Source organism: Malaclemys terrapin, chromosome 7 (assembly GCF_027887155.1).
Source record: "Malaclemys terrapin pileata isolate rMalTer1 chromosome 7, rMalTer1.hap1, whole genome shotgun sequence".
NCBI lineage: Eukaryota > Metazoa > Chordata > Testudines > Emydidae > Malaclemys > Malaclemys terrapin.
Genome location: NC_071511.1, coordinates 37,947,729 through 37,969,163, shown reverse-complemented (window position 1 = coordinate 37,969,163; position 21,435 = coordinate 37,947,729). Strand labels below are relative to the sequence as shown.

The following is a 21,435-nucleotide window of genomic DNA, read 5'->3' as shown; positions in this document are numbered from 1 at the left end:
CACAGCCAGTTTCATTTTAGGCCTTGTCTGCATAAGAAAATTGTGCTAATTTAACTAAATTGCTTTAGAAACTGATTTAATTAAATTGGTGCAACCCTCTTATGTGGATACTTTTGTTTCAGTTTTAAGAGTGCCTCATATCAGTTTAGCTTAACTAGGCTTCTAAACTGATTTAATTAAATTGAAACAATGTTCTTATGCAGACAAACCCTTACAAGTGGATTGTATGAGCAGGGACCCCATCTACTACTACTATCTTTGAAATTGCTTTTAAGTCTCTGCAGCCAGACTACAAGAAGTTAAGTCTTTAAGAATCAGTGCCCATAGAAAATAACTTGTTGCATTTGGAAGATAAAGATATTTGTTGTAGTGATGATAGGAATTATGTAACCAGATGGGATGCTTTGTATGCTTATTTACATGCCAGTACCCAGAATTTTCAGGCATCTTACTTCTATTTCATAGCAGGAACCTGAGATCCAGGAACAAAGCAAACAGGTATGATGGGCTTGTAGGTAGGTGCATTGAGTCCTTGTCAGAGAGCAATGTGAATTATTTTGCAGGAGTGGCATTGCAAAGAGGTTAAAATCTTCATTTTGTAAGCATTGTCAAAGAATAGCAGGATTTTCTTGTGCTGACTTTAAATATCAAAAAAGACCAGTCAAAGATAATAACAAATACATTCCTCAGAGAGACTGCACAGTTCCCAAGACTGATTTCTAAAGGTCTGGTTCCAAATAAAATACTTACAAAGGTATTAAAAGGTTTTACCGCCAGATTTTTGTATATTCTTTGTATATTTTAGAGTGATCTGGATTGCTTGCTAACCAGGGCACAACCAGACAATATGCATTTTAATATAGTTAAATGTAAATAAATACATGTAGAAACAAAGAATGTAGGCCATACTTAAAGGATGGAGGGCATAGTGAATAATCAGTTCAACATGAGCTCCCAGTGTAACACTGTGATCAAAATAGCTAATGCAGTCCTTGGATGCATAAATAGGGGAATCTCACATAGGAGTAGAGAGGTTATTTTACCTCTGTATTTGGTACTGATGCAACCCCTGTCCAGTTCTAGTGTCCTCAATTCAAGAAGGATGTTAAATTGGAGAGGGTTCAAAAAAGAGCCATTAAAGGATTAGAAAATATGCCTTTTAGTGACAGACTCAAGGAGCTCAATCTATTTAGCTTAACAAAGAAAAGGTTATGGGGTGACTTGATTACAGTCTATAAGTATCTATATGAGGAATAAATATTTTAATAATGAGCTCTTCAATCTAGCAGAGAAAAGTATAACATAATCCAATGGCTGGAAGTTGAACCTCGACAAATTCAGACTGGAAATAAACTGTAAATTTTTAACAGTGAGGGTATTTAACCATTGGATTCTCAATCAATGGCAATTTTCTAATCAGGATTGGATGTTTTTTCTAAAATATATGCTCTTTTGGGGAATTATTTCAGGGAAATTCTATGGCCTGTGTTATACAGAAGGTCAGGCTGGTTCCTTCTGGCCTTGGAATCTCTGACCTATGAATTTTGTATGTCTGGTTTCAAAGGGCAAATTGAAGACTTAAACAGAAATTTTGGTATATGTAGAATTGAGGCAGAAAAGTAAATGCCAAATAGAAATATATAGCATCTTGTGGTTATTTATTATTTTATTTTGCTTGAATAAGAAGGGGATCAAACATTCACAGCTATATACGTAGGTCTCAGTTTGAAGAAATATTTCTGCAGCTGCAACACTATAGAGTGGTACTAAAGATAGTTGATATCTTACAAATTGTAGCTCTCCCTTATCCACATCTCTTTCTCCCCTCTCAAATGTAACATTGTGGTTTTCCACCCAATTTCACAATTAAAATTGTATGTTTCTTAGAAGCAGAACATGATCCAATTGTTGGCCCATGTTTAAATTACCTTTTTGGGAGTCAGTAACTCCCAGCCTGATCCAGTGCTCATTGAAGTCAATGGGTTGAATACATGAAGGCTAAAAGGCATGTTAGAAATTATACCTCCTGTGTTTCTTACTTCAGTTGAGGTGAATAACAGATAATTACTTATGTGTGGGAAAATGGAGGGAAGAGAGAGTGAATTGTCGGGGGAAAAAACAAATATTACCAAATGATTTGGGAGGGTGCATTCTTTGTTTTTCCCAAATAAACTAATACAATCCTGGGTAAATGATGCATGTACTTTATTTAAATAATTTGGCCCCAAGGACAGAGATTCCTAAGATAAATTCGTAGTATTCACTTGTCCACTTCTTTTAACAGTTCTTGTCATTGGGCTTCACGTCTGTTTATTCCGAAAAAGATTGTTTCCAGATCATAGAAAAATAATTTTGCTGCCATTAATTTTGCTAATTTGTTTTCAAATTGACTTATTCTAGTTGGGTATTTTTAACAGGCAGACTCGTTGTGACCTGAATTTGCCTTATTCTAGTTTACTTTTTTGCATCAAAGACTTTTTTTTTCTCATTAACAAGTTACTTGAGTTTAAAAAACTCTTAAGTCCTTTAATATATCAGTGTAACAGAAGATGTCATTTACAAGATAGTCACGGTAAAACAGTTTTGATTATTTGTAACACTTACTAGGACTTGTATTTAAAAATAAGCATAACAGCATATGAAGTAATATAAATGTGAACATATTGTGTCTATCTATAGAAAAAGTATTGCATCAACATAACTACAAATTAAACATTTAAGGGTAATATATTATTGGATGTAAACTATTAAAATACATGTTAAAGAGATAATATTCTTTTATTAACAAACTTTCTGAACTCTGAATTCTTATAGTAAAACATTTGTGAAACTAAGAGAGGACAAAAACATTAATAGACACTTTTTAGGAGTGAAAATCAGTTCTGTATTTTAAAAGAAATTGCTTTCCTTGAATTATTTAAAAAATTACCCTCTCCAAAACCCAAAACTCCAGGAAGTGGGTTCCCAAGCAACTGTAGGAAATCTGTAGGAATTACTTGGCCTTTCTGCAAACCATTTTTAATGCTGGAAGAAAGTTTGCTTCAGTGGATTTATCTGAATTGTAACCCAAAAGCAAAACTATTAGATATATTGATGTGTATTTACACATCCCATGTCAACTTTCATGGTTTTTTTAACAATGGTTTATGCCTTTATAGTATTTCAGTAGGATAATGTATGTAGGAAGGACACATGAAACTCAATCCCATTTTTACTTTTATTTTTAGCCATTCGTTATTTACGACATGAACTCCTTAATGATGGGTGAAGATCAGATCAATTGCAAACATGTGACACCCCTGCAGGAGCAGAACAAAGAGGTGGCAATTCGCATCTTCCAGCGGTGTCAATTTCGCTCAGTGGAGGCAGTGCAGGAGATCACAGAATTTGCCAAAAGCATTCCAGGTTTTGTGAACCTTGACCTGAATGACCAAGTAACTCTCCTGAAATACGGTGTCCACGAGATCATATATACATTGCTGGCCTCACTGATGAATAAAGATGGAGTTCTCATATCCAATGGACAAGGATTCATGACGCGGGAGTTTCTGAAGAGCCTGAGAAAACCTTTTTGTGACTTTATGGAGCCCAAATTTGAGTTTGCTGTGAAGTTCAATGCACTGGAACTAGATGATAGTGACCTGGCAATATTTATAGCTGTCATTATACTCAGTGGAGGTAAGCACTGCCTTATTTAATACACAATTTTATATAATAGACTTGCTACTTTTAACTCCTGTGAAAACAGGACAAGGGATCACTACTAAGAGATCGAGACCAGATTGCTTAAATGTACCTTTGATCAGCTGTCTACTGACTTGACATTCCTTGCCTTCCTTCAGTCATTCCTTCAAACTGCCAGTACAAATGTGCTGTTGTTACTGATTGAGCGGGACATGCCTGCTGAGTCAGCATTATTTTTCATCTTAAAAAAATTAAATCAGAACTGTCTTACTTAAGAGAGGAAGGGTGGGGAATCTTACCAGCAAAAACATTTAAAAGTCATCCTACTGTAGTAAGAATTCTTTTACACCTACAATTAGCTTGTGCAGCCTCTTAATTTTATATTAATAGCTTGATTCAATAAGAATGTCAAATGAATAAGTACTCAGCATTTAACTCTCAGGAATGTAAGGTTATTTGAATTCAGTCAATGATATTGACCCACATAGGGTTTTGTTTACTTTAAAAAGAAAAAAAAAAGCATGAGTTACTCAAGAAAGTGAGAGCCTATTAACAGTAGGAAAAAAACATGCCCTCATGGTTTGCTCAACCTTTTCCATGCTTCTAGGCTAATAGCAATGTCTATGCTTTGTGGACAGAATGGGTACAGAAGTTAAGGCATCTCTATGTGTGCAATGTCTTCAACTTTCTGCCAAAGAGGACAGTGAATTTTCACTCTTCTTTAGAAGAAGCAATTGGTATTGCCTGCCTTTTTCTAATTCTGCCACATCTCTGGTATTCTGTGGATCAGTTTTCAGGCAGCTGTCCAAAGCAGCACTCTTTCCATAGAAAACCAGATACATCAAGCCTACACTGTAGGCCAGAGTCATCTCTTCAATGCTGGTGCAGCCCCATTGACTTCAGTGGTGTTGTACAACTGTAACCCAAATGAGAATTTGGCCCAGCTGGCCTGTATGCTTATTCTCAGTTCTGCACCACAGATGTCATGGCAGACCTGTTCTGAATTCAGGTCTGCAACACAGCAAAGCAGAGTGCTTTTTTATTGAATTATCTTTAAACATAAACACCATATGCTAACCTACAAAAATCAAACATTTTGTTTGGAGTGTGTTGTTATGTATGATATACCATACATCATGTTTAAATTAATGTAAAATTACTTTCTGGCATTCTGTTTCATTCAGGGAAAATATCACAACATGTTCTATTAGACTAGCTAAATCCACTTCAAACAAGTACAATTCTTCTCAGAAGACCTTTGCTTGAGCAAGACTTTCAATCAAATGGATCCCTGAGGACTTTGTATTAATTCAATAAAGGAGAATATGATATGAGTACATTTTTGGTTGGCTGGGGGGGATGGAATTATACAAGCTTAAAAAGACACTCCAGAAAGTGAGCCAATAAAGTCTGAGTTTTCTGATATTACAGAAAAGTTAACAGATGAGAAACAGGCCTTTAAAAGCTCTCCCATTTCTAATTGAAAAAAGGGAACTCATAATCTGTAGCTGCAAAACTGGGTCTGTTAAATTTCAGTAGTGTTTGTTTTGCATTAGAGGAAACAAGTATGAGGTAAGTCATCTTACATTTTGGATCCCAGGAGGAGAATAACCCACTAAGAAATATTAACTTCTGTGAACCAGATTAATCAACCAATAATAATTTTTCTTATATGAATAATCTGAAAAACGAGATTCATGAACCACTTTCAGAATTTAATTAATTAGTTTTAATTAGTTCAGAATCTCATCCAGTCACTGTACATACAAATCCTATAGTTTTCTGATATGAAAACAGATGTCTGAAGGTGATATCTTTCTACCTGCTTTCAAGACTGTTTTAAAATAAGAAAGACGATGTTTTGAAAAAGCTTATCCCTTGTCTAAGACAATGACATCTCGCTTCCTACTTGGGGATGTCCTCTAGTCTATAGAGTCAAATTGTACATATAATAAACTATTTTTTATAATCTGTATTCCAGCTGTAGTTTATATTAATATGGGATGTAGGAGTACATGAAGAACAGTGTTCCTTCTTTGCAGTAGGTAATTTAATACAGACAGGTCCAACAAAGTATGGAAGTGAAACCCTGCTCTTTTGACTGCTCTTGCTGATGTTTCAGTGGGAAGTTAGCCTACCAAAATATTGAAGAATCAGGCCAGTGTCACCTAAAATTATGAGTTCTAAAACCACTATGTCTTTATTCAGAGGCCACTGACTCAAAGAATACTGTAATGTTAAAGCCACCTCAAAAAGTCTTTGGGGTATATGTTGTAATCCCATAGAAAGGGGCGAGGGAGAGAAACCTAGTGACTGCTCTCAGAAACTTACAAAAACACTCCAGCCAAATGCTTTGTTTCTGTATAAGTGATTCTGTCATTGCCTAGGGAAGTAATGTTGGATACACTTTTTCCTTAAGTGGTACCTCTTACACTGTTTAAAGAGAAGAAGAAAGAAAAGAAGAGCTGGAGATATTTCCAGCTGAAACATTACACAGGAAAAATTTCTGTTTGTGAAATGAAATTATTTGGAATTTATCACAGTTTCTCTAAAACTTATAAATTGCTTGAGACTGAAACAGTAGCATTTATGGCCTATTTTACAAGACAAAATGCCCACATCAAAATGATGGAGAGAAGCGACAAATTAACCATAATGGCAACAAATTAAAAATAATTGCACCTCCACAGTTACCCACTTGAGTTTTAGCTGAGCCATTCAAAGCACAGTGGGCCAGCTCATTCAGTTTCAATCACTTCAAATGTTGCACTGTGCTCATTATTATAATGCTAAACAGCTGTTCTTAATGTGCCTTTGTACATTTTGCTTAAAAAGAATACTGAAAATGTTTAATTCAGGCAAAAAAAATTAATTACATAAAAAAAATGCTGATGAGACAGAGTTGCCGTTCATGGGCAACAGAATAATTCCCATTTCTTAAAAGAGACATTTTTTATCCCATTGTTAGCAATGTAAAATTTTCATCAGAGCATTTTTTTTAGTTACTGTAATTTTGAGAAATGCATTCTGGTAAAATGAGATTTAGAAAAATGTTTTCAGAAAGATTTTTTTCATTTCCTGTCATCACCTGCCATCTAGCCCCACATACACCTAGGGGTAGATCCTCAGCTGCTGTGAATGGTCACAGATCCAGTGAAATCAATGCTAAGGTTGCCTCAACCTCTTGCAGGCCATTAAAAACAAGAACTCTAGGATGATCGATGTATTTGCTGTTCTGTGACACCCATGCAACCCTGGCCTCAATAGGTAAATGGTTGTGCTATTTAACAGTAAAAATTGTATTAAAGTTAATGTTTAAAATCAAATTTACACAAGTTAAGAGGGACGGTACTGTACATGTGGGGTCAGGCTTGGGAAGGGATTACAAGCATCGGTTACAAGGTTCACAAGATACATATATAGTACATAACCAGCATAGACCCAGATTGGGGTGCAGGAGTTTTTAAAACGTCAGTGGATAAGTGGTCTTGGGTACGCCACCCATAGAATGTATTTAGAGTCCAAGTCAGTATTGGTGTAGTGAATAAGTACATGGGTGAGGTGTATCCCTTGGTTCATCAAGGAAGGAAGTGGGTTTTTTCCCTGACCGGCGTTCTCGATTACTTAACCTGGTACTAACGGTGTCCCATGATGTGCTCCATGTAGATGTCTCTGGACAACTACTAAATTAGAAACATTCCAAGAAGCTGAGTAGTGTGTTCAAAGGAAGCCCTTGAAACAGGAGATCTGTTTCAAGGAGATCTGAGAGGGAGCAGCATGTAGACTATATAAGATTTTCAGCAGTTCCATAGAGAAAAGGACTGTTTCTTCATGCAGTATTTTCTTTCTTTAAAAAAAAAATCCTGTAAATAAGCTTGTGAATAGTGCCATATTGATACCCCTGGAGATCTTGATCTGCAGAACATCTATGGCATGGATATGCAGGCTTCCCTCTACAGTCCTGCCAATGTGCTGCAACACTGACCTAGAAGGGCTACCTTTAAGGGGTGAGAATAGTTCAGGCTTTATACCTATTCAGTCCTTAAACTGGCTGTCAACAAGGGCGGATTTAAGACACCTTTTCTCTGGTAAAAGGATTGCAACTACATGCTCATTATTAGGGTCCTACCAAATTAATGGTCCATTTTGGTACATTTCATGGTCTTAGGATTTTAAAAATCGTAAATGTTATGACTTCAGCTATTTAAATCTGAAATTTCACGGTGTTGTAATTGTAGAGGGTCCTGACCCAAAAAGGAGTTGTGGGGGGGCCACCAGGTAATTGTGGGGGGGGGGGTTGCGGTACTGCTACCCTTACTTCTGTGCTGCTGCTGGCGGGGGCACTACCTTCAGACCTGGGCAACTGGAGAGCGGCGGCTGCTGGCCAGGAGCCTGGCTCCTAAGGCAAAGCCACTTCCAGCAGCAACACAGAAGTAAGGATGGCATGATATAGTATTGCTACCCTTGCTTCTGTGCTGCTGCCTGCAGAGCTGGGCCCTTAGTCAGCAGCTGCCACTCTCCAGCTGCCCAGCTCTGAAGGCAGCAGCACAGAAGTAAGGGTGGAATGGTATGGTATTGCTGCTGCTGGCGAGGTGCCACGTTCAGAGCTAACTGCCGCTCTCCGGCCACCAGCCGCCACTCTCCGGCCACCCAGCTCTGAAGGCAACACAGAAGTAAGGATGGAAATACCACGCCCCCCTAAAATAACCTTGCCACCCCCCCAAAAAAACCCTTTTGGGTCAGGACCCCCAATTTGAGAAACGCTGGTCTTCCCTGTGAAATCTATATAGGCTAGGGTAAAAGCACACAAAAGACCAGATTTCACGGTGGGAGACCAGATTTCACAGTCTGTAATGCACAGATTTCACTTTTGGTAGGGCCCTACTCATTTCATAGGCAGTCATTATCCTTCAAGTTGGCAGGCTACTTGCTCCATACCAAAAGAGAAAAGTCCTACATATAAACATTTATGATGGGGAAATGATGCTTGAAAAACTAATATTTTTGCATCAAAATGGAAAGATATCTCATTGTTTAATAGGAGGTATCAAAGTAATGCAAGCAGACTGAAAGGGAAATATTAGGCTTCAAAAGTGGTCTGTTTTGTGCCCATTTCTGAATTAATTTGAAAGCATGCTTTTTCTCCGCACTAGCATACCCTCCTTCCTATCAAGTTTGTAATTGACAAGATTACTGGAAAAGAGACAAAAGTTTGTTGATGGAGGCTGCAAGGGAACCTCTGTGAGAGGAAGGCCAAAGGGGAAGAAGGAAAGGGCTTTTTCTATTGTTCCTGGTCCTCTTTTTAAGGAGAGTAAGACTTCTAGCTGTGCACATTAATTTGGATTGGATTGGTAGAAAGGAGTATCTCATTTTACAAACTAGCACAGTGGTGAAGGCAATTCTAAGCCTATCCCCTCCAAATATGTGTAAATCGTTGTTTAATTAAGCTAAAGTTAACTGTGTAGAACTTATTCTCCTCTGTGTCTCATTTACTTCTCTGCTGTGGTTTCCTGGTGTTTTTTAGTGTTGCCAAAATACCTGGTAAAGAGTTTGAGGTATCTTTAAAATTCTATAAAGCTGAGTGTGGCAGTGGTATGATATTTCTGTGAACCTTTATTTCACTGGTCAAGATCTCATGCTGGTTGCATATAGAGAGAATGAAAATTTGTTTGATTGGCTGTTTATTCCCATTATGTCTCTGTCTTTTTTTGATCAGGTGTGTTTGAGTTTATAAAATACTTCTCCAAATAGAACTAAAGAACTCTTTTACGTGTGTATGTATATGTATTTATGGGGGGTTATGTGTATATCCTACAGATAGAAATACTTTTACGTATGAAGGACTAGAGTATACTAAATTTCTGATTCTATTACGTTGCATCCCAACTGTGAAATTGTATTAAGAGAAAGTGAATTAAAACATTGATACACTGAGGCTCTGATTCAGAAAAGCACTAAAGTACATACTTGAGTCCATCCATAATATTAAGTAGATGGGGGTCATGGATCAGTGTTCACATTGCACTCCCCGTTAATACGCAGGCTAGGGAAGCTCATGATCCAACTGGCAGACCAAATTCAGTGATGAATCTTGGTCACGTGCCACCTGAGGCATATTGTGCATATGCTAAGAAGATTAAGTACATGGTTAAGTGTTTTGCTGAACCAGGGTCTGGTTGACCCGACACCCTACCTTACCCCAACAATATAGCACACTGAGCACTAAAATGCATGCTTAACTCAGGGCATGCCTACACTTGCAGATGTAGAGCACTGTGAGTTAAACCTGTCTTCGGAGAGTGCAGTAGGGAAAGCACTGCAGTCTGTCCACACTGACAGCTGCTTGCGCACTGGCAAGGCCACATTTGCGGCACTTGCAGCGGCATTTGCAGCAGTGCATTATGGGCAGCTATCCCAGCATGCAAGTGACTGTAACGTGCTTTTCAAATGGGGTGGGGTGGAGTGTGTTGTGTATATGTGGGGGGAGAGAGAGTGGGGTTTTGGGGGGCTGAGAACATGTCAGCATGCTGTCTTGTAAGTTCAGACAGCAGCAGATCTCCCCTCCCCCCCGCCTCTCTCTCATTCCACACTAATGGCTTGCATGCTGGCTGTCAGAAACGGAGCTTTGAAAGGGCATTTCCGCATTCCTACAGGAGTTCAAAACAATGACAAGAGTGGCCACTTGACTTAAGGGGATTATGGGACGTTTCCGGAGGCCAATCAGAGCACAGTAACCCAACACCTCGTTCACACTGACACCCGTGCATTGTAGCCAAGGTGCAGAAAACGTTATTCCTCTCGCCGAGGTGGAGTACCAGCAGCGCTGTAGCCGCGGAGACAGAGCGCTGTACGTGCTTTGCCAGTGTGGACAGGGAATGAGCTAGGGCGCCCGGGGCTCCTTTATTGCACTGTAACTTGCAAGTGTAGCCAAACTCTCAGTTTTCACATTTACTTTGCTTTAGAAATTGTAGAGAAAAAGAATCTTTTAGAGCTTTTCCTGTGGTTTTAGAATTAATGTTGGGGAGTTTACCATGCTTACAAACTACTATATTAAATACAAATAAAGTTAAAACAATGGCTTTTTTTAAAAGCACATTCTTAGCATATCTGTACCATATGTGTCTTCAATTTGATTTTTCTTACTTTACTGATCAAACCAAGTTTTTACTTATTAGCAGTTTAGAGCACGTACATCTGAGTCTATACAGACTCATGCATTATCAGTAAAATGACAGCTTCTGCATCATTGGTGATAATGCACAGCCAAAAAAAAAAGCTAGCTTCACTCTCAGATCCTATGCTGAGTTTGTAGAGCTGAATATTAGAGAAAAATTATCCTTTTGTCTTGTAAACAGAGGTGTATTAAAAGCAGGATCCTTGTGATCCAGATTCCTTGGTTCAGAGTGGATCCCTACACTGTAGTGAGTCTGAGCAGAAGCCCTGACTGACTCTGGGGAGAGAACATACACCAAGAACCTGTCTCTGTGTGGTAAACTGGGATGAAGTATTCTGCTTAGGTAGGAAAAAACAAGGAGTCTGTCAGAGGGTTGGGGGAAAGAAATGTCTCAGGAGAAAGGGATGCTAGAAGTTTTGGAGAATGGAAGCCTTCTTTAGTCTTAATTCACTCCTGCTTATAAATTTAGCAAATTTGTTCAGGAAGTCTCTGAGACAGAATAAATAGGGAATTTACTGGGTCATTTTTGCATAGTCATTCCTCTGACTATAGATGGTCCCAAGCTAGGATTGCCAAACCTCCAGAATTGTCCTGCAGTTTCCAGGAATTAAAGATTAATCTTTAATTAAAAATTATATCATGTGATGAAACCTATAGGAATATGTCCAACCAAAATTGACAACCCTAGTCCAAGCAGTAAGTCTGGTTCCAGATCCCAACTCCACCACTTAATAGCCCACAAATTTGGGAGAATGTTTGGATCTGGGAATTTGGTCTGACCTGTTGTAAAAAGGTCTGGCTACAAAGTTTGGATCCAGATCCAGACTCTGTCAGTCTAAGTGCACTCGGACCGAGGATTTTGGTTCAGGCCTATCTCTGCTTCTGACTTGTCGGGTCTCCCACTCTATGTTTTGGAGCAGTTCGTGAGCCCAGAGTAGCTGTTCTTTGTTAACTGCTATATTAAATCATTTAACCACAATATGAAAAATTTGAGGTTTCATCACTGAATATTACCAAGGATTTTAGCATTGACCGTTACAAAATTACCCTTGTAGTAATCATGTTCAAACAATGAAATACTTCCTAATCAGACCAACAACTGCAGATAACTACTGTGGGCTTTGAACCAAAAACCTAACGAGTGCACTGCATGTTACAGAGTGGTAAGTAAAACCCAAACTGCTGAGTCATATCTGCCTCTTCTACAGAAATAGCACTAGAACAAAAGTGTTCAATCAGCCATTATGTCTATGTATTTTATAATATTATGATTTCGGAATGTGTATTTAAACTCTAAATGACCTTGAATAATGATGATTGTTATAGACATAAAATGTAAACCTAGAGACATGCAGATGGACATTTTGTAAGTCAGGAATAACAAAAAATATAGTTAATTTTAAGGACATTCAAGCCTGAAAAAGGCTTTCAAATATGTAAAACCTATTTTTTGTCTAAGAAAAAGTGAAGTATCACTTTAAACAGATACAGTCAGGTAATTTAGACCCAAAATTTGGGGGTTGTTCTGAAAAAAATGTTCTACAAATCTCAGAACAATTTTAATTAATTTTTCCCCAATAATTTAAGACAGTTTATTTGGATTTAAACATTTTCCTGCAGTGTTTCCAAACCAAATGAAATAACCTTGTGCTAATGAATGGGAACCAGAAAACAAAACTAATCAATAATGAACAAAAAGTGAAATGGTCTAGTTTGCTTCCATTGTCCAAGCCAGGCAAAAGACAAGCAGTTAGCAATGAGTACAACTGGTAAAAAGTAAATTAGACTTTTAAAATACTTTCAGTTTTAATAATCTGAAATGACCTTTGTAACATAGATGAAGAAATAGGTCTTAAAAATTATGATGGTTACCTAAGTTCCCTCTAAGCTGCACAGCTACCTATTAAGTATTGCGGAGGTGCTCAGGGCTGCGTTGGGGAGCGATGCCTCTCCCCAAACCCCGGACCTGCTGCGGCTCCCGTCCCAGGCCCCGACCCAGGCCAGTGCCGAATTTACCATGGCTGGGGGACAGGTGCCCTTCCCCAGGACCTGACCAAGCCCAGCCCCAGACCTGCTGCTGCCGGGGGACAGGCGCCCTGAAACCAGCCCAGCCCCAGACCTGCCGCAGCCAGGGGACAGGTGCCCCTCCCCCAGCGCGAACCTAGACCTGCCGCGGCCAGGGAACAGGTGCCTCTCCCCCCCAGCCCAGGTGCTGCTGCGGGGAGAGAGAGCTGGAGGGGAGTCCTCTCTCCCCACTGTAGCCCCAGGGAGCCATACTGCACCCCAAACCCCTCATCCCTAGCCCCAGAGCCCATACCCCCAGCCAGAGGCTTCACAAACACCCCCACACCCCAACATGGGTGGGAAAAATTAGAGGGAACACCAGGATGATAGCCCTTTAACAGCTCTTCCATAGCACTGCGCTCTGTGCTTGCAGGGAATGGAATCAATGCGCCCTGTTCTCCAGTAACATTGACAGTTACGCCATCCTCCCACTCACATAAGCTTAAAGTCTATATCCTGTTTCACCCCTCTCTCATCTTGGTCTTCTCTCACCTTAACAATTGCCACCTATTCATCCTTGGCCCCCCCTTCACCTCCTTTCTCTCTACTGTGCTCTATGAAAATGCTGTTGCTAGGACTGATCCACCTCTCCCACTGCTTAGTCTATCCTCTCTTCAAATCTATATGCTAGCTTTGTCTCACTTTCCATGTCAATGTTGTCCCTGCCCATATCGTTGCTTCTCATTTCTAGCTACCCTCCTCTAACTATCTATGCCTGAGTGGCATAAGCGCCAGTGTGCACAGCACTGTGTCGGTGGGAGACACTCTCCTATAGACATAACGCAGCTACACAAGTACTCTTACAGCGGCACCACTGTATTGATTCAACGGTGCCGCTGTAAGCATGTATGTGTAGGCATGTACTGACATTAGTTTGTACTGACATTCCTAGTGTTTTTATGTAGCCTGTTGTAAAACTAGGCAAATATCTGGATGAGTTTATGTACCCCCTGGAACACCTCTGCGTACCCCATGGGGTACCCATACCCCTGGTTGAGAATCACAGATCTATACTCTTCCCAAGGCTCCCAACTAAAGACCCCATATGTATTTCCCACTCTTGTACCTTCTTCGTAGTGCCACCTCTGCCTGGAGCTCCCTCTCTTTGTGCCCTGAATGACCTCCCTTCCCCTACTAATCCCTTCACAAAAAACACATCTTCTTCGACCCCAGTGAGTGTGGTTAACTTCAAGCTGTGCAGGTAATGCTTGCAGCTTCAACCCGAGTGTCTCATAGGTTTGAACAATATTGTCTTGTGTCTGGTCTAAATAAGCTTCTTGAGACAGAAATGGTGTCATCTTCTCTTTGTAGAAGAGCATAGCATACAAAATAATGGCTCATATCCTGAAGTCATTACTCAGGCAAAATCTGTTTTACCTTCAATAGGACTTTTCCTTCCTCAGGATCTGGCTTATTGAAAACTAATATTTTAAAGGGGGAGGGATAACTCAATGGTTTGAGCATCAGCATGCTAAACCCAAGATTGTGAGTTCAACTCTTGAGGGGGCCATTTAGGGATCTTGGGGCAAAAATCTGTCTGGGGATTGGTCCTGCTTTGAGCAGGGGGGTTGGACTAAATGACCTCCTGAGGTCCCTTTCAACCCTGATATTCTGTGATCCAATCGGCCTTTGCCATCTCCAGCTTCACTGATCCTAATTCCAGTGCTTCATTATAAAGCCATTAGGCTGGGTTTTATAAAGAAGCCTAAGGAAGTCAGCCACTGAACTTCATTGGAATTTGAATGCCTAATTCACATAGGCTCCTTTGTAAATCCCAGCCTAGATGCTGACATTCTGGTTTGCTTCAGAGGCCCTGCAAGTCAGATTTGGGGATGATTTGCCTTGATTTGGGTTTTACATCTGAAAAACTCACACCTTGATAATTCCCAGCATTAAGAGGACAGAGGGGAAATGGAGGCTAATCCCAAGGGAAATAGAAACTATGGTCTTCATACTTGTTTGACCTGTATTTTGCTGTGCACTGAGTCATATCCAGCTGGTTCAATTTTCCTCGTCAGCAAGGCAGTGAAATTTAAAGCTATAGCATCCAAAAGACAAAATTATTAACAGCTTAGAAATATCCAGTTGGGAGGTTTATGAAGGATTGATATGAGCAAATGTATATTGTACCAACTTTAATGTACCCAGGTAGTCTGAAAATAAGTCTTGATAATTTATCCAAAGTCCGGTAGGTAGTTTTAAAAATGTCTTGATTATATTTCCAAAATCCTCTAGGAAATCAATAAGAAAGTATTGTTCATTTGCAGATGGTTTTTCTGTTTGCAGATATTTACACTACAAGATATTTTTGGTTATAAAGGTCTAATATTGCCAGTAAACTGGTATATGTTTATATACATGACCTCTGCCAGCCAAGCACAGGTTAATAATAAAATCAGGATTTATAGTTTTGCAACAAAGGAAGACATTCTTTGAAAATGTACTAAAACATTTGGGATAATGATTTCTGGGAAAAGATTATTATGGTGTGTAGTACACCGAGTGAAAAGGAATCGCTAGTTTCTAGAAAATCCATGCTGATAAATCCTGACTTTCCTCTACATAAATAAATATTTTTGCATCAGTTTATGTAATGATTTCCTCTCTTTATGATTTTGTGATTGCTCTGTTCAATATATACTTGTAAATGCTAGAAATGAGCTTGAGACAAAACCCCAAATCCAAGTGCCCTGAACTTCAAAGCTCAGATTTTGATCTGCAGCTGCATCATACTAACATTTTATTTGAGAAGAACTGGAATGACACATCAAACACTGCTCTTATATAGGAGAGATCGTTGCATTGTGATGAAAATTGCTTTCTCCTCTCCAGATCCATATCCACCAAAATAACAAGCCATTAGTTTTAGTAACTGAATCCAAGGTTGTTCTGCAGAGCAGTAACCATAGGACTACTAAGCTAGCCCTTTATAATGTCCAGGCTTGATTCTCCAGTGGACTAAGGTCCTTTTAAGTCACCCTGGTAGAATAAAGGGAGCAAAGATGACCCCTTGACTATATGCACTGTAAAGGGAATCTCCCCATCTGGCATAGAGTTGGTTTAAGGCCTATACACTGACCCTGCTCTCAGTCCTCCTCCAAAGCAACAGGCCAGAGGCAAAGAGGAAATACAGCCAGAGTACAGTGCACTCCAACTATTTTCTGCTTCCCAGGGCCTATGGGGGACCATGGTCAGCCCTAACATAAATTAGCTTAGTTCTGAGGATACTGTAGTTTACACTAGGGGCTGGACAAGCCCCAGGCTTGCTTAGCGCATGGGGATTATAAATGTGGCATAAAGCCATTTTTATTGCCCCCCACATACCCCTTTATTCATGCCCCAAGCACAGGGATAAAATGATTGAGAATCAGGTCCTCTCTCTTCATAAAAGTGCTTAGCTGTAGTTATTTTATTCATGATGGTGTTGAGTTTCTTGTTAAAGTTGTGATTAGTTTCTTGGCTTGTCTGCACTTGGCGTTTCTAACGATTAGTGTAGCTATAGCTGCACTGGGGCAAACCCCTAGTGTAGACACATTACATCTGTGTAAACCACAGTTTATGCTATGCTTCTTACCCTGGGTTCAGATTGTACCAGTACAAGTGGAGTTTCATAGCAGTGAGATGCATCTCCTGTAAGGGTTTGAACTGGGGGAAGCTATATCAGTTGTAGTTTCACTGGTGACTAAAAACCTAAGTCTATACAAGGCCTAAAACATGGTAACATTGTAAAAGCAAAATGAAAATGAAGTGAGATTCCTGTAAACCTAGTGCTGAGTTAATCTGATGACTGGAGAACAGGTACTTCATGGGGGGAGGGATAGCTCAGTGGTTTGCACATTGGCCTGCTAAACCCAGGGTTGTGAGTTCAATCCTTGAGGGGGCCATTTAGGGATTGCAGGCAAAAATCTGTCTGGGGATTAGTCCTGCTTTGAGCAGGGGGTTGGACTAGATGACCTCCTGAGGTCCCTTCCAACCCTGATATTCTATGAATACCTATCTATCAACCCCAACTTCAGCCAGGAAATAATACCACCTAGTGCTTTTCATCAGTAGTGCTTTATAAAGGAGGTAAGCATCATTTTCCCCATTTTACAGATGGGGAAATTGACACAGAGCAGTGACATGACTTGCCCAGGATTACCATATAGGCCAGTGGCCAAGCTGGGAATAGAATCAAGGTCTCCTGGGTCCCAGTCTAGTGCTTTATCCATTATGACACACATCCTAAGAGTACCTAATCAGCAATGAATTTAGAACACCACCTCTCCTTTCCACACTGGATAGCTCTCCATATAGAAGAAAATACCTCCATTGTGCCCAGATGTATGCACTGCTTGTTATTGATTGACTTGTGAGACTAATCTGTTGGCTAAGCAGTAAAATTATTAACTTCTGCTTTGTCATGGGCACATGTAGGCCATACCCAATGTAAAGTTGGTTTACTTGGTTACATATTAGCAACCTAAGCAGTAACATGTCATTGACAATCATTATCAAATGTGACAATTTAGTGCAATTACAACAGCGTTCGGCCATGTCCTTAACTTCTGTGGCCATAGATTCAAATTTTTTATTACATGAAGTTAGATAAATTGCCCTTAGTCCTGTTAAGTAATAATGGCCACCACCCAATAAAAGGAGTTGGAGGAGGGAGGAGTTAACAGAACAAATGTTGCTAGTAAAGATTTAATCTTTCTGTCAAATGGTTTCACATGAAATAAGAGACCTAAGCAAAGCTATTTTTAAAGAACAAGACATATCAAGATCACGGTAAGTCTGAAAGCAGCATTGCCCTGCAATGGAATGCTATTACTAAATACAAAATCATGTATTCAAGTATTCAAGCCCAGATAGACATGGCATATTGGAAGAGAAAAGGGAATACTGATATCAATATTAAAAGCCCGAAACAAAAAGAAGGGCCAGATTCTCCAGTTCCATGTGGTTCCTTTACATAGCTCATGTGCTGAAAGGGTTCGAATTCTGGTTGTTAGTGTCTAAAGCAGAATTCCCCTCACGGAGGAGAACTCTCTGCTATCATGAATCCAGTAGAGGCAGCTCCTGCACCAGCGCCCCCCCCCCCCACACACACACACACCTCATCCCTCAGGAAGCAGTGTCACTGATGCAACAATCCTCCATTGGCATAAGATTCCTGAGATCCCCTCTAACTGATGCCGGGGCGGAACCAGGGAACCATAACCAGCTCTCTGAAAGCCCAGTGGAGTATGGACTTGGGGGAGAATTAAGCACAAAATCTTTAAGTCCAGCAAGTTAGAATTATGAAGACACTGTGGCCCAAAATCTGTGGCCCTCAGTCATGTCTCCCATTGAAGTCACATTTGTGGCTTGACTAGTTTGCTTTTTCAGCAATCATCCAAGTTTTTATATTACCCTCATCATCATAGGAAGAATCACTTGCAGATTTTAAAGAGGTATCAAACACTAGTAGATCCAGTTGTCTGTACGTTGATGTCCATTGATGAATTACCCAGTGAAGACTTTGATGTCCTTCAAGTGTATCTTATTTACTTACTCTTCCTTCAACAAGAGAATCTGGTGTAGAATATGCATTGCAATGTACTACATACATACCTCTATAACTGTAACTAACCAATGCTTGTACCCTTTCTAAGACTATTTTTCCTTGTGAATGCTTTAATAAGAGGCTGTCTGTTAAAAAAAACATAGGAAATCATCAAATAGCATTCAAAAAGTGCAACTTTTAGATAGTGTGTTGGAGAAACCTTTGAGAAAGTGAATGACTGAGGTATTCTTCTCCAAACCAAAGTTACTATTTTATTCACTAGTTCCTTCCCCCACAATTATTTTTCCTAGATCGCCCCGGTTTGTTGAATGTGAAGCCCATTGAAGATATACAAGACAATTTGCTGCAAGCTTTGGAGCTCCAACTAAAGCTGAATCACCCAGAATCATCACAGCTGTTTGCAAAGTTGCTTCAGAAAATGACGGACCTCAGACAGATTGTAACAGAACATGTGCAGCTGTTGCAAATAATAAAGAAAACGGAGACAGATATGAGTCTTCATCCACTCCTACAAGAAATCTACAAAGACTTGTATTAATGACCACAAAAATTCTAATCCGCTGACATAATGTACGTTCTTCAAATTGCACTATTTCTTTGAGGGAAAACATTACATACCTAAGAAATTACTGTGAAATACCATTTAAAAAAGAGAGAAAGCTTTAGTATAGTAGATGTATTTTATGCATATTGTTTATAAAGACACATTTACAATTTACTTTTAATATTAAAAATGTCTATATCATGAAATTGTTGGCAGTATTTTCAGAATTAATTTTTTAACTATCTTATTTCTTAAACAAAATTGCTTGTCCAATATGTTTAAAACGTCATTGAAGTTGGTTAACCGTGCAGTTAAATTTTCAACTTAAAAATAAAAGTCTTCTTCCTCAAACATGTCTAGAGGAAATCCAAGATACTACATCTGGTTCTATAAGTGAAACTCAAAAGTTAGCAACAAAAACAATGATTGAATCTCAGGTTATTGCAATTCTTCATGAGAACTCAAAAGACTATAGTTATACATACTGGGCCTGATTACATCTGGACCCACTTTAAGACTCTTACACTGCCATCTCCAAATGTAAGTGACATCAGGAAACCACCAGCAGTTTACGCCATTTTTAGGAACAAGAAGCCTTTTTAGTTAACTTAGTCCAAGAGCAGTCTATGCTATGCAACTGGGGCTGAGACTTATTTCACATTATGCACCATCATCAAGCAGCATATTCAGCTCAACGTGCTATGTAAAATAGAAATAAAGTAACTTTTATGAACATCAAGCAGGGTTTGGATTTGTTCTTCAAGTCATAAACCCACAATATAATCTCCCATTGTGTTAGTTTGTCTTTCAGATGTCAGTGTTTCTTGTTGGGAACATGGAAGTTTTGAGCTGCTCATTACTCATTCATTTTGTTGTGTGTTGTCCCCAACATGTTAGGTAAGAATACACTGAGGACCAAATTCAGAGGCTAGTTTGATCGAATCTAAGGGAAGCTGCAGTAACTTGCACCTTCTTTTAGTACTTTTGCATTGAATTCACACTCCCTTAGAGTCAGGCCCAGGAATCAACATACACCCTTAAATGCCATCTGTGACATTGGTCCACAGAGGGAGTCTAGTTGATGTAAGTCTCACTGAGGGGCCAAAAGACTAGAGAGGGATGTTGCAAAAAGAGCAACTAACCAGAAGGCATATGGTAAAATAGGGAGTCGACACCAAGTGAGAATCCCTTGTTGTTTTTATTTATATATCACAAAGTATGCCTTAAACTTAGTGAGCCAAGTTCAGAGGTGATGTGTAAGTGGACCAGGAGGGGGGTATAAGTTTGTGTGTGAGTCTTCAGAGTCTAGGCCAGATCTTTACTCATGGGTGAGTTTATTAATGTCATGACTGTTCATGTTATGGGAATGAATAATCCAACAAAAAGGAAAAGAGTATTCTGCTTGCTGACAAAGAATTTTCTGAGTATAATCTATTTATAGGAAACACACTTGAAGAAAAATTATGATAAACACCTGAATACATCTTGGACTCAGCTACCATATCTCTCTCCAGGCCAATCTAATAAAAGAGCAGGGTGGCAATACTTTTTGCTTTTATTGTTTCAGTACAATTTATAAATACAGCAGGCAGATATATTTTAATTCAGAGGTTCTTGAAAAGTAAACTTCTCATCTTGGCCAATGCATATGCTCCAAATCACAGGCAAGCTTTTTTTTAAATCAGTTTTTTAGTGACTTGGGAAGTTTTATGGAAGGGGATATAATTCTAGGGGGGGATTTTAATAAGGTGCTTAATTCCATTTTGGATCAATTGTATGTACACAGAGGTGTTGGGGAAGAGCAAGTGCAAATTTGTTGCATCACTTAGAAAATGAGGATCTGGGGGATGTCTGTTGGGAAATGAATCTGGATGTCAGGAACTATACATATTATTCTGCTACTCGTGGATCTTATTCCAGGATTGATATGATTTTCATTTCTAGGGTTTTGGCTAATTTGGTCAAAAAAGCTAATCTGGGAGTTATAACTTGGTCTGATCATTCTGCTGCAAGATTGGAACTCAGTAGAAAAACAAAGGGTATGGTGGTTGAATGGAGCCTTGTTGTATCACCCCCTTATAACCATAAACTGGAAAAAAAATCAGTACTATATAAAATAAAATGATATGAGGGTTCTCTGAGATGCTGGAAAAGCAGTAATGAAGGGAATACCTATAAATAAAATATACCTCAAAAAGATGAGAGCTCTTGAAGAAGATACTTTAGTTAAATAACTTTCTTTTCTGGAAGGTTTCAGAGTAGCAGCCGTGTTAGTCTGTATCCGCAAAAAGAACAGGAGTACTTGTGGCACGTTAGAGACTAACAAATTTATTAGAGCATAAGCTTTCGTGGACTACAGCCCACTTCTCCACGAAAGCTTATGCTCTAATAAATTTGTTAGTCTCTAAGGTGCCACAAGTA

At 39.3% G+C, this 21,435-nt stretch overlaps 1 protein-coding gene across 2 annotated transcripts in view; it reads left to right on the top strand.

The window, feature by feature from the left end:
- The window catches only part of PPARG (peroxisome proliferator activated receptor gamma), a 105,624-nt gene extending 85,871 nt beyond the window's left edge, over positions 1-19,753 (top strand). For both annotated transcript variants that reach the window (XM_054035962.1, XM_054035961.1), the window contains 2 exons: positions 3,228-3,678; positions 18,761-19,753. In XM_054035962.1, the coding sequence (XP_053891937.1) occupies positions 3,228-3,678; positions 18,761-19,008 (699 nt within the window). In that variant the 3' untranslated portion in view covers positions 19,009-19,753. The remainder of the gene's footprint in view (positions 1-3,227; positions 3,679-18,760) is intronic.
- The last annotated feature ends 1,682 nt before the right edge of the window (positions 19,754-21,435 follow it).